At 41.7% G+C, this 12,789-nt stretch overlaps 1 protein-coding gene across 2 annotated transcripts in view; it reads left to right on the top strand.

The window, feature by feature from the left end:
- Positions 1-12,789, top strand: part of PCDH9 (protocadherin 9) — an 854,104-nt gene that overhangs the window by 555,117 nt on the left and 286,198 nt on the right. Inside the window, exon 3 of one of the 2 annotated variants that reach the window (XM_014073587.2) lies at positions 4,940-5,141. In XM_014073587.2, the coding sequence (XP_013929062.1) occupies positions 4,940-5,141 (202 nt within the window). The remainder of the gene's footprint in view (positions 1-4,939; positions 5,142-12,789) is intronic. The other variant, XM_014073588.2, reaches the window with a different exon arrangement.

Genomic DNA, 12,789 nt, shown 5'->3' with positions numbered 1-12,789 from the left:
CACATTCACAAAAAGCAATAGAACTTCGCTTTTAATTTGTTTGTCACTCCATTACCTTATAGCTTGTTGGAACAGCACAAAAGACAAAATTTTCTAAGCTTCGTTCTAAATATTCGGGCAAAGAGAACTGCAGGTTTGAGTCTGTTAAAACACTGTGATTTCAAATACAGTGACAAAGAATACATGTGTAACTGATACTGTGCAACTTATACTGTGCAATTACAATAAGAATGACATAACCACAAGGAAGGGGAAAAAAAGATAAAGAGGAACCTTCTAAATATTCATGCCATCTCATCACAAGAACCAGGCTTTGTATAAAAGTCAGTATTGTCTGGCATAATGATTTCTTATCTGAACAACGTTAAGAAAGAGAGGTTTTAAAAAAAATGTATGAGTTCCACAATTGTATGTATATGAGAGTTGCAATAATAGTTATAATGAAATTCCATATATGTCATCTAAGAAGAAAGTTTCAATGGCCCACAGTCCCAGGGAAGGGTGAATAGATTAGACTCGCCATTCATTTCACCAGGTCAGTGGTGGGATTCAAATAATTTAACAACTGGTTTTCTGCCCTAATGACCAGCTGGGTAGGCGTGGCTCAGTGGTCATGTGACCATGTGGGCGTGGCCAACTCAACCTCACTCAGGTCGATGGGCGCGCTGTCTTAGCTATTACAATGTAATAAGGGTTAACCAGAGAAGCAGTTTCTGTATGCAGGGCAATAAAGATCAGGCTAGAAACAACTTCAGAATGTTTCCTTCCTGCCTTCCTTACAGGATTAGCCCTGTAAAGTGGGAAAAAAAACAAAATGAGATTTTTTCCAACAACTGGTTCTCTGAACTGCTTAGAATGTTAACAACCGGTTCTCCCAAATACGTAGGTGTGAATTGGCTGCATCCCACCACTGCATCTGGTTGAAGTAATGAAGATCTTGAGTATTTCCTAGCAGAAATGTTCCATTGCTTTCAATCAAATGATATTGCAGCTTGAGTCTGTCCTATCTATCTATCTATCTATCTATCTATCTATCTATCTATCTATCTATCTATCTATCTATCTATCTATCTATCTATCATCTACTTACTTACTTACTTACTTACTTACTTACTGGAAGGTAGGGAAAACATGTTGAGAAAAGCTGTGAAGTTGAAGATCCCATCTGGGTTGGTAACTGGACCAGAGGTTTAGTCTTTCAATCGTTTAGGTGTCAGGCCTGGAAGCCATCTTTTGCATTGGGCCTTCTGGCCTGCCACATTTATTGCTGTGGGAAAATGGGAGAGAGGGGTCATATGTAGTAGGGGAGATATACATATAGTCAAAATAACATTCCTTTCTCCGAGAGTCAAGGACATTCTGCTCTGCACCTGGAATGGCATGACAGGGAAGCATCTCCAGTTGGGATGGAGCATGATTGGGCCATGGGATGGGCATGTGGGTGCTGGGCAAGGACTTGAACTTTCATTTGGGTGGGGAAAACCTGGAAACTTTCAGATTTGGGTTTTCCCAGATGTGCCAGTATGACATCTCCAATAAAATGGAACTTTGAGGAACCTCAAGCCTCGGAGTCTTCATTCATTGGGGGTGTTACTTGGAACCCTGACATTAGACTCATGCCGGAGTCAATCCTCAGGAAATGTCTCTACCGAAATGTGTGCTTTGGTCTACTCTATACATCATATTTATGTGGTGCCTGGTTGACTGTGGTTTCATATTGGTTGATTGGTGTATTGATGACTGGCTATTGTCTGTCGTTTCCTTGGGCTGCCAAATCCTTGGCTTCTAAATACTTGATATGTTGGTGGTAAATCAGCATTCCTGCTAATTAAGAAGGGGCCCGTTTCCCAGGCTTCAATCATTTCCCTATCTTTCTAAGATTATAGAACTAATCAACCGATAGGAAGCCACACCCAACCAGGCATCAGATGAATATGACTCATAAAAAGGTGAAGGTAAAGGTTCCCCTTGCACATATGTGCTAGTCGCTCCCGACTCTAGGGGGCAGTGCTCATCTTCGTTTCAAAGCTGAAGAGCCAGCGCTGTCTGAAGATGTCTCCGTGCTCATGTGGCTGGCATGACTAAGCACTGAAGGCACATGGAACGCTGTTACCTTCTCACCAAAGGTGGTTCCTATTTTTCTACTTGCATTTCTACATGCTTTTGAACTGCTAGGTTGGCAAAAGCTGGGGCAAGGAAAGGGAGCTCACTCTGTTATATGGAACTAGGGATTTGACCCGCCGAACTGCCAACAATTCTGATCGACAAGCTCAGCGTCTTAGCCACAGAGCTGCCACATCCCTTAATATGACTCATAGAGTAGCCCAAAGCACACATTCTGCTAGAGAGAAGTTTCCTGCGGGTGGGCTCCAGATCAAGACCTGTGGTCACGATGACTAACCCAGATTGAATCCTGCAACATTATTCTGAGACACGGCCTTCGTTCACGAGAACCTGAAGCAAAAACTTGTCTCAGTAAGTAACACAACCCAGAAGGTTGGTCCGTATTAATACTCCAGTGGTGCAGGTGTAATAATATGAGTGGAGATTAATGGTAATTGTCACCTCAGACTTGATTGGAAGAATCATTATCTTTCAAGGTCACATCTCCACTTCAATTACTGGTTCTGTAATGAAGCCTTCTAACCTTGTTAGAAAACTCACTTCATCAATTACAAGCAAGCCCTTCAAGTCCAAATGCTACGGTGTTCAGATGGTTGACCAGTTTCATCTATCTTCCTAATTAGGTTTATTTGGAATTAAGTATGGTGTCTCTGTATGTACGGTAGTCCTGGCGTTACCTGGAACTCAACTCTGCACAGCGCTAAATCAAGAGCGTTGGGATATCAAGGAAAATGCCATCAAATAAGAAAAACCTAACAGCCTCCATGTTCCCTTTCAAAATCCAAAAGGAGAGCTGATGTATATTATTAAGATGGGACGCAGCGGTTCAGTGGCTGAGATGCCGAGCTTGTCGATCAGATAGGTCGGCAGTTCGAATCCCTAGCATTGCATAACAGAGTGAGCTCCCGATACTTGTCTCAGCTTCTGCCAACCTAGCAGTTTGAAAGCACGTAAAAATGCAAGTAGAAAAAATAGGAACCACCTTTGGTGGGAAGGTAACAGCGTTCCATGCGCCTTCGGCGTTTAGTCATGCTGGCCACATGACCACAGAGATGTCTTCGGACAGCACTGATTCTTTGGCTTTGAAATGAAGATGAGCACCACTCCCTAGAGTCAGGAATGACTAGCACATATGTGCGAGGGGAACCTTTACTTTTACCTTTATACATATTATTGAAAATGCAACATAAAAATGCTTCCATAAAGTGGTTGTATATATTTCAAATTTCTCCCATGGAGGTATTGGATGTGCTGGGAAACAAGTACGACCCATTAAACACTCATCTCCTCTCCCCCATCTTCCAGTAAACCTGAAATAAGACATGAATATTTTAATGAGTCAGCCATTAAGGCAGACACATATTTAGTGCAACTTATTACATCAGCTATTTCTTTTATGTTTGCAAAGGGGGAAAAAAAACTAGATTAGATGTATCTCTCTAATCTTAAATTCAGGTGATAGGACCAAGTTGTGCAATGATTGTAGAATATAAGTGTACACACCAGTTTTACGTTTAAGCCACTTGAGAAAAAAACAATGTTTTGGCATAAATGTCTATGCATCATCCACATTAGCCCTTTTCACGGAGTACTGAAGAATGCAAAATCTAAAGCTTCCTGTTTCAGTGTTGTTTCCTTGTTCCTTTCATAAGCAAATTAAATTTGTCGTTTCTTAATTGTGCCGGAGAGTAGGTTTGCGTGCATGGGTAGGAGTGATACTATTATAAAAACCTCCATATTAAGTCCTATCGGGAGGAATATATTGTTTGCTTCTAAAGATACACACACACACACACACACACACAAACACACACAGACATATTGTGATCTCCACAACTTAAAATATATTGTTCATGCACTTTTCGTTAGCCACCGCTAACATTGTCAGAGTGTAAAAACTATTAAAGAGATATCTGCCTTTATACACTATTAATCAATTTGGTCACTGTGCATGTGATAGGCCCCACCCACCCACCTCCCACCTATAATTGTTCTTTTTACATCAGGCATGTTAATTGATGCTCCTATTCCTCCCTCCCCATATATATGGTTCTCTCTCTCTCTCTCTCTCTTTCTCTCTCTCCCTCCCTCCCTCTCCCTCTCTCTCTCTCTTTGTGTGTGTGTGTGTGTGTGTGTGCGCGCGCACATGCGTGTATGTGTGATCCTTTCAATTCAGAAGCACCTTGAATGGTGATTCCTGACAGGAATGGCCTGGGAACTCTAATGGTATTTTTGGAAAATAAAGTCATTTTAGGTTGGATTTGGACACTCCAAGCAACAATTTCATATGCAAAAGCAAGGGAATTTTCTGTAAATTTGATAGTAAATGTGAATACCAATTATTAAACACCTGTCCAGAGTCATGTTTATTTGTGTGTGTGTATGTGTGTGTGTGTATGTGTGTCTGTCTGTATATATATATAATCTTTGACTAGACCAAGTATATCTAATATCTTTATTACAATCTTTAATGAGTATTTACAGGGGGAAAAAGTACAGGAAAAAGGGAAACAGTTTAATACAGTATTTATAATTGGGGAAGGGGGGGAAAAGTAGGATGGTGAAAACAACACAGCTAATTAAAAGTTTTGTACGGTTGTGTAACTTGGTGGAGATCTTTGGCCACCTGATAATGTGAGTGTAGGTTAGCAGCCCTTACAAAAATAATCAATGTAAAATTTCTCCGGGTGGCCCTTGCATTTGGAAACGATTGGAGCGATCGAGAATTAATATAAACCATCTGTCGAAACAGAGGGAGGGGTGAAAGAGAAAAAGAAGAGCCCTAATCGAGCTTGTCCTCTGCTCTTCTTTGTAGTCTCAACGTCGTGTTACGTTTCACCTCCCCGATGGGTCGCAGGAAAGCTGCAGTGACAGTGGCCTAGGAGATCATGAGCCTGTGGGTAGTGGAATGCTGGTCTCACACCCTCTCCCTCTGGTTCAGCCGCAGGACGAATTCTACGACCAGGCCTCCCCGGACAAGAGGACCGAAGCAGATGGAAACTCAGATCCCAACTCTGGTGAGTGACCTTTTTCGACTTTCATGAACATCCTTCTACCGCAGGGGTGTAAAACTGGAGTTCTTTGAGGGCCAGATCAGCATTGTAGTTCTCCGCGGACCAGGCTGGGGAGGATGGATCAGGCCCAGTGGTGAGTTTCTGCCAGTACGCCCTGGTACAGGGAGCAGCAGCCACCGTACTGGAATGGTATTTTGTGGGCTCACCCACCTGTTTGCATTCCTTACCTGCTTTTAAGCCAACCAGGCCATTTATGCATGAGTGTGAAGTGTACAGCACCTGTGCAATCTCCGCAGAGCAGCTGGACCGTCACAGGCCATTGGGCGCCCATGTGTGTGCAGCATGCATGCCCAAGGTGGATGCCTTGCAGTGTATCGGTTTTGACGGGATCCAGAACCCACCACTGGTCATGCCCATCCTCCAATGCTACGCCCAGGGGCCCTGTGCCCCATTTTTACCCCGGGCAGCCTCCTGAAGCATTTTGCCAACCAAAATGAGTTGCAAACATCCCCTCCATGCCCCATTTTAGCCAGCAAAGTGCTGCAGGAGGCCGTCCAGCACAAAAACAGTGTGCCAGAGGCCTTTGTTATTTCCAGGGGGACCCCATGGGTCGTAGTTAAGTACCCCATGGTCGGATCCAGCCCACAAGCTTTGAGTTTGGCATGCCTGATCTACAGAAATAGGGTGTTCAGACTTGGTTTGGTAGTGCCTGAAAAAGGAGGCAGATGGATGTGTCGGAAGCTGACACTGAAACTAGCTGAAGGATCAAAGTGAAATATTCGGGCAAATATTTGAGGAAAGGAGAAACAGACCAGCAGAGAAAAGGATAGAAGGAAAGGATCTCTTTCTTCCCATTTGTTGTGCATTTATTTGTTTAGACTTGTTATGTTGTGGTCATGTGTGGTTTCAGGATTGATGGAAAGGACTTATTTCCTTTTCTAAGTTTTATTTATGAATGTACCACTAAGGCTCGGATGATATATAATATGGAAGCCATTTCTTGAATGCCAGTTATTGTTTTCATCTGGATGTTTCTAAATATGCTGGATGTCAACTTCTTACTCCCCAGCCATCATGGCTGGCTTTTGGTTGTTTTGTTTGTGGTTGATTGAAAATTAAGACTTCTTTATATGAGCAGGATTATGTAGGAAACCTAAGATGATATCTGTGAATCATACCTTACATAAACTGTTAATTGTTTGTAAATTTAAAGCCAGCTTGCTTGAAAAAGCAAGACACGCTTTAGCTTGGTTTCTGTGACTTGGCCTTGAATTTGTTTCCTTGCATTGTGAAAATATAAACAGTAACAAACTTAGTTGGTTTCTAACACCTTTTCCTAGTCCAAAGCTTTTTGTTTTCCACAGGAAAAACATTGAATGTCATCCTTGGGCAAGTGTGAGCTTCAGTAATATTGTTCTTGAGTAAATCACTGCACTGCATTGAAAGTTTCACAAGCTGGTCATGATTGCATTGCCGGTCTGGTTCCCGTACTCTGAATAAGCCTGATGAAACAGGACACGTGTGACATCACACTATCACGCAGAGTTAGCGTTTCTACATTGTTTGAGATAAAGGTGGTGTCTTCTTTGTTTTTCAATTGAGATATATTGCATCCTTTTTTTTACTATTTCACATACTGACCTTATTATTATCAACTACAACAGAAAAAAAAATGCCATCAAATTTCAACATGAAACAGGATACTCACATTTTTATGTAGAAGTTGTGAATATGCAATTTATCAGCCTCCGTAGAAGTTCAAGGTTTACTTTCAACCACAATTCTATGGCAACTGGTCTGTTGCCCATAGTATGTTGTTATTGCTGTTATTGTTATTGAATTGTTGTTGTTGTTATTGTTATTGAATTGTTGTTGTTGTTGTTATTATTATTATTATTATTATTTATTCATTAAACATGAAACTCAGTCAACTGAACATTCAAAAATGCATGACAAATACCATTGACTGGTGCTAATTGTTGACACAGGTTGCTCCAAGCATCCTAGGTATCAACCAAGTACCTTCTTAAGATGTACAATATTCCTAGTAGCACAGTTTTTTTGCAGTTCTGCTGGTGTTATTGCAGCATGCTGCAATTTATTGATGTGTTTTGTAAAATTCTTGGATATAGTATCAAGTGCCCTGATGACAATGGGATGATGATGATAGTGATGATGAAGATTATTATTATTATTATTATTATTATACAATTGTATCACAGCGGCCAGTTGTTTCGCCGGATTTGGCATTGGTTACTAGTCGGGCCCCACCCAGGGGCCTAGGACGTCGTAACGTATTTTCGTAATATGCGTGCAGATCCAAGCAGTGTGGCTTTTTGCATTTGACTGATGGTGATTTTGTCAATTTTTAACTGTTTCAAATGTAATTCCAGTGCTTTTGGAATAGCACCCAGTGTGCCAATTACCACTGGAATTATCACTGCTGGTTTGTGCCATAGTCGTTGAATTTCGATTTTTAAGTCCTGGTATCTTGCGATTTTTTCATGTTCCTTCTCGGCGACCCTGCTATCACCTGGTATTGCGATGTCTATGATTGTGACCTTATTTTTCTCCACCAGTGTGATGTCTGGTGTATTATGCGCCAGTATTTTGTCGGTTTGTATACGGAAATCCCACAAGATCTTGACCATCTGATTTTCGGTGACTTTTTCAGGCTGATGTTCCCACCAGTTTGTTGCTGTTTTAATATTATAATTTTTGCACAAATTCCAATGGATCATTTGTGCTACTGAATTGTGCCACAATTTATAATCAGTCTGAACGATTTTTTTACAGCAGCTGAGTATGTGATCAACAGTTTCATCAGCTTCTTTGCAAAGTCTGCATTTGGCATCATCAGAGGATTTTTCAATTTTGGCCTTAATGGCATTTGTGCGGATAGCTTGTTCTTGCGCAGCCAGGATTAGTGACTCTGTTTCTTTCTTTAATGTACCTGTTGTTAACCATAACCAAGTTTGTTCACTGTCCACTTTATCTTTTATTTTTTCCAGAAATTGGCCATGCAGTGCTTTGTTCTGCCAACTCTCCATTCTTGATTTTATCACATCTTTTCTGTATTCTTGTTTTGTCTGTTGGGCCTTCAGTAGATTTTTGTTCTTTACTTCAATTAATAGATGTTCTTGACTTGGTTGTTTTCTTGCAGACATGTTATTAGCAAATAGCAATAGCAATAGCAGTAGACTTATATACCGCTTCATAGGCCTTTCAGGCCTCTCTAAGCGGTTTACAGAGAGTCAGCATATTGCCCCCAACAATCTGGGTCCTCATTTTACCCACCTCGGAAGGATGGAAGGCTGAGTCAACCCTGAGCCGGTGAGATTTGAACCGCTGACCTGCTGATCTAGCAGTAGCCTGCAGTGCTGCATTTAACCACTGCGCCACCTTGGCTCTTAAATCAGGTAACATCATCAGTACTTATACTTGTATGGCAAGTTACTTGTATAGAATCAGAGAACAACCCCACTCCCCTCTAGCACTGAAGATGTTACCTAATTTGCAGTGATGTGCGGTGAGTTTTATGGCTGGTGAGGCAGCTTTTTAAACTTGGGGACTTTAACTCCCAGAATTCCACAGCCAGGCATGCTCAGTTCCGATTTAAAGTGATAGCATTTTCCCCCCTTGCAAAATAAGTTTTCCCATTCTTTTTCTTCTCCCTCCCCCTCCTTCCTCCCTTTCTCCCTCCCTCCCCCTCTCTCAAACAGACACACGCAGACAGAGAACTTCGATCCTTCTCTCACTCACTCACTCTCAAACACAAACACAGAAGTTGGATTGGATATAGTTTCCAAAGGCTTGAAAGCTGCTCCTCTGCCATACCCACCCACTTCCCCTGCTGCCTTCCGATCAGAGCCTTTGATTGCAGGTGAATCACGTTGCCTTTTCAGTGAAGCTGGGCTTATATAATTTTATCCAGCTGTGTGTGTGTGTGTTTGAAAAGGCAACGTGGGTTCTGCATGCAATCAAACTTTTTGAATTCCCCCCCTCTCCCCACACATGCACCTTTTCCAGCTGTTTCAGAGAGGATTTCAACTCTCCCCTCATGAAAGGCCAGAGCTCTGAGTCAGACTGAGCTAGTTGCTCCCAGAGAACTCTAAAAAGCCTCTAAAAATGCCCTCTACAGGAGACACGTGCCTCATTTGCATAAGGAATTCTTTGCTTTTTAACCCTTGGTTAACTCTTAAAAGGCGAAAAATTCCTTATGCAAAAGAGGCCCCTAGTTCTCTGGCCTCCTCCTATAGTTAACACTAAGCACTGTTCCAAGTCACTGTGACTTAGAATCTGGTAGCAACTACCTTGGCTTTAATTATTTTTTAAAAATTCTTTAAAATTATTTCCTTTTCCTCATGACTGGTGAGGCCACACCTCCCCTGCCTCTAGTGGCTGCACGTCCCTGCTAATTTGGTTTCTGTAAGAAAACAACCAAGGTGAGAGAGCAACAAGAAACTCCTGGTTCAACCCTGAGTGACAATCAATCAAATCTTTATCTGGTCACAGATCAGCATGCCCTGAACAACAAATATTCTCTTCTATTGGTATTTTAAACTATTTGAACTGAGAGACTTCAAATAGAGAAAAAAGCAAACCATTCAGACTCTGTTTATCTTTTTGATTATGATGCTTTGCACATTCATCTTTTTGGGGGTGATTGGTTCCACTTTTCTTCGTGTTGGAATTACAGAATAGAATAGAACAGAACAGAATTCTTTATTGGCAAAGTGTGTTTGGACACACAAGGAATTTCTCTTTGGTGCATATGCTCTCAGGGTACATAAAAAGAAAATATATATTTGTCAAGAATCACAAGGTACAACACTTAATTATAGTCATAGGGTAACAAAGAAGCAATCAGGAAACAATCAATATCAAGATAATTTGTAATAAGAGTTGGAAGGGACCTTGGAGGTCTTCTAGTCCAACCCCCTGCCCAAGCAGGAAACCCTATACCATTCCAACAAATGGCAGTTCAGTGTCTCCTTAAAATACTCCAGTGAAGGCAATTCTGAAGGCAAGCCATTCCACTGGTTAATTGTTCTCACTTTTAGGAAATTTCTCCTTAATTCTATATTGCTTCTCCCCTTGATTAGTTTCCATCCATTGTTTCTTGTCTTCCCTTTGGTGCTTTGGAGAATAGTTTGACTCCCTCTTCTTTGTGGCAGCCCCTGAGATGTTGGAACACTGCTATCTTGTCTCCCCTGGTCCTTCTTTTCACTAGACTAGACAAACCCAATTCCTGCAACTGTTCTTCATATGTTTTATGAACAGAATGGTAGAATAATGGAATTCCAGGTAATTTCTATCCCATTTGCCTGGCTGATAAGCAGTCTCTGTACATCTGTTTGAAAAGGTGCATGTTTTCATTTCGACAACAGAGGTATATATAAATAATTAGCTTATAATATTGGGCTATATTACATGCACGGCCAAATTAAAACCTGCTGTTTACATCTTAAAAAGCACATTCTCGTTCCTCTCTCTCTTTCATACATAGTTTTCATTATGTACTTTTCGATTTGGGTGTTTTCCCCGTGGTGTGCTGTGCTTTCCAGGGTGTACAGAAATCACTGTTTGTTGTTGACGATGATGAATACCACCCTGTCTGAGATGCATTCTGGTCTCAGTATTTTGGCGCTGCAATTAGGTTGATGTTTCAAAATCCGACTGTATTCTGAGTTAAATATTCTTCAGGTTTAATGAAGCAGCGCGCCAGCAATCCACTGTCATATTTTCCCAACTTTGCCAGCCTAGGAAGAGACAAGAGAGTTACACAATTACCTTTGCTTAATGAAAATGCCTGCCCAGTGAGCAGAAATTCTTCCAGCTAACTTAAAGCCAGCAATCATTCATGCTGGATGAAAGCGTGAAAAAGATTTTCAACATTAGCTTTATTATTCACTCTTGGCCGTCCTGTTTATTAAGATGCAATTCTTGCTTACCAGATACAGTGCTTGGAGTAATTACATGTGGCTCTCTCCTATTGATAGCACCCATGGTAACTCCTTCATTTATTCTCCAGCCATAATTTGTATTTAATCCTTGCATTGTTGTGGCGCATGTAATCATGATTAGAGTGTAATTTCTACATTTGATAGCCCAAATCCTCCATCAGTAACTCATACTTGAGTGGACATCTGTGCACATAATAGCCTCATTTGTGTTTTGTTTTGTGCCTCTTCCCCACCTTCGTTGAATGGAACAAACATCACACAAAAACATTTATGAATGGGATGTTTTGCTGTGGAGGACAATTACTATATAAGAATGCTTTTTCACATCCAGCTGATTCCTGGTAGGTTAATACTTGGGCCATTGTTACAGTTAACACTTTTGAATTGATTTAATCTTTCCTGCACTTTTCTTTTTTGTTTTACTCCTGAAAAAAGTCACAACTGGGCTTTGTAATTGGCTGTATAAGGGCAACGGGCTGTCCCCCTTTCCCAGTTCCCCCATCAAATTGTGAATTGCACAGCACTTTCCCATATGCTTGGTGGAAGTCTGAAACGGAGTCCAGTTAAATGTGCTTTTTAGTCAACAGTGAGAATCCAATTTTGCTCCTCTCTGTGAATCATCCCTCAAGTTCTTTCTTTCTTTGGTTCAGAAGCATCTTCAAATTATAGACATGTAACAAGTCAACACCAGCACAGGTCAAAGTATGTTCAAATACAAAAAGTGCATTATTTAGTTGGTATTCCCCTCCCAAAATTCTGCCGGGAAAGTGTTGAATAAAAAAGAGTGAGTTAAAATGATATCTACAGAAACACACCTATTATACGCCATCAATCCCCATGATCGAGACCACGTTTGAGAAAGATTACCTCAAAACGTCCTCCCACCCACCCAACAAGCACTCCCACAGGGCGGCCCTTTGCTGTTTTCAGGGCACTTCTATGAGCCAGATCTATGCAGCAGTGGTGGGTTTCAAAAATTGTTCAAACCTACTCTGTGGGTGTGGCCTCCTTTGTGGGAGTGGTTTGCCGCCCATGTGACCGGATGGGAGTGGCTTACCACCCATGTGACCGGATATGAAGATGCCGACGACACTTGTCAGAACCACCTTAAATTACCTCACACACAGCACTGGAATGCATAAGAATATGATGTCAACTTGTTTTTTAAAAGGCATCTTTGGTTTGTGTTAAAACAACTTCAACACACGCAATATTCTGATTGCACCACAAACGCAGTAGTCATCCTTACCTTTCACAGAGGCACTGAGTTTTATAAATATGAGCATGATCGTGTAGAATAATCATATCCAAGGACCAGTGGTGGGTTTCAAAATTTTTTGGAACCTCTTCTGTAGGTGTGGCCTGCTTTCCGGGTCCACTGGTAGAACCTCTTCTAACCGGTTCGGTAGATTTGACGAACCGGTTCTACCGAATAGGTGCGAACTGGTAGGAAGCCACCTCTGGGCTGGAGCTGGGCAGTTGAGTTTGACATCCCTGTTCTATAGGGAAGACTTCATTTTCTCATTGGACTTTCTGTATATTCCGCCGTACAAGGCAACTGGGCATATAAGGTGACCCCCCTAATTTCAGGCGCCCGCAAGCCAGCTGAAGGCCTCCGCGCTGCCGGGCTTTCGTAGTTTGAGCTCAGTGCCTTCCTCCTCCAGACCACCAGCCAGACCTTACTA

The sequence above is a fragment of the Thamnophis sirtalis genome, unplaced genomic scaffold (genome assembly GCF_051295495.1).
Source record: "Thamnophis sirtalis isolate CommonGarterSnake01/CBP01778 unplaced genomic scaffold, rThaSir2_p1.2 scaffold_12, whole genome shotgun sequence".
Classification (NCBI taxonomy): Eukaryota; Metazoa; Chordata; class Lepidosauria; order Squamata; family Natricidae; genus Thamnophis; species Thamnophis sirtalis.
Note: the sequence above shows the minus strand (reverse complement) of the source record. Positions and strands in the feature narration are given on the sequence as shown.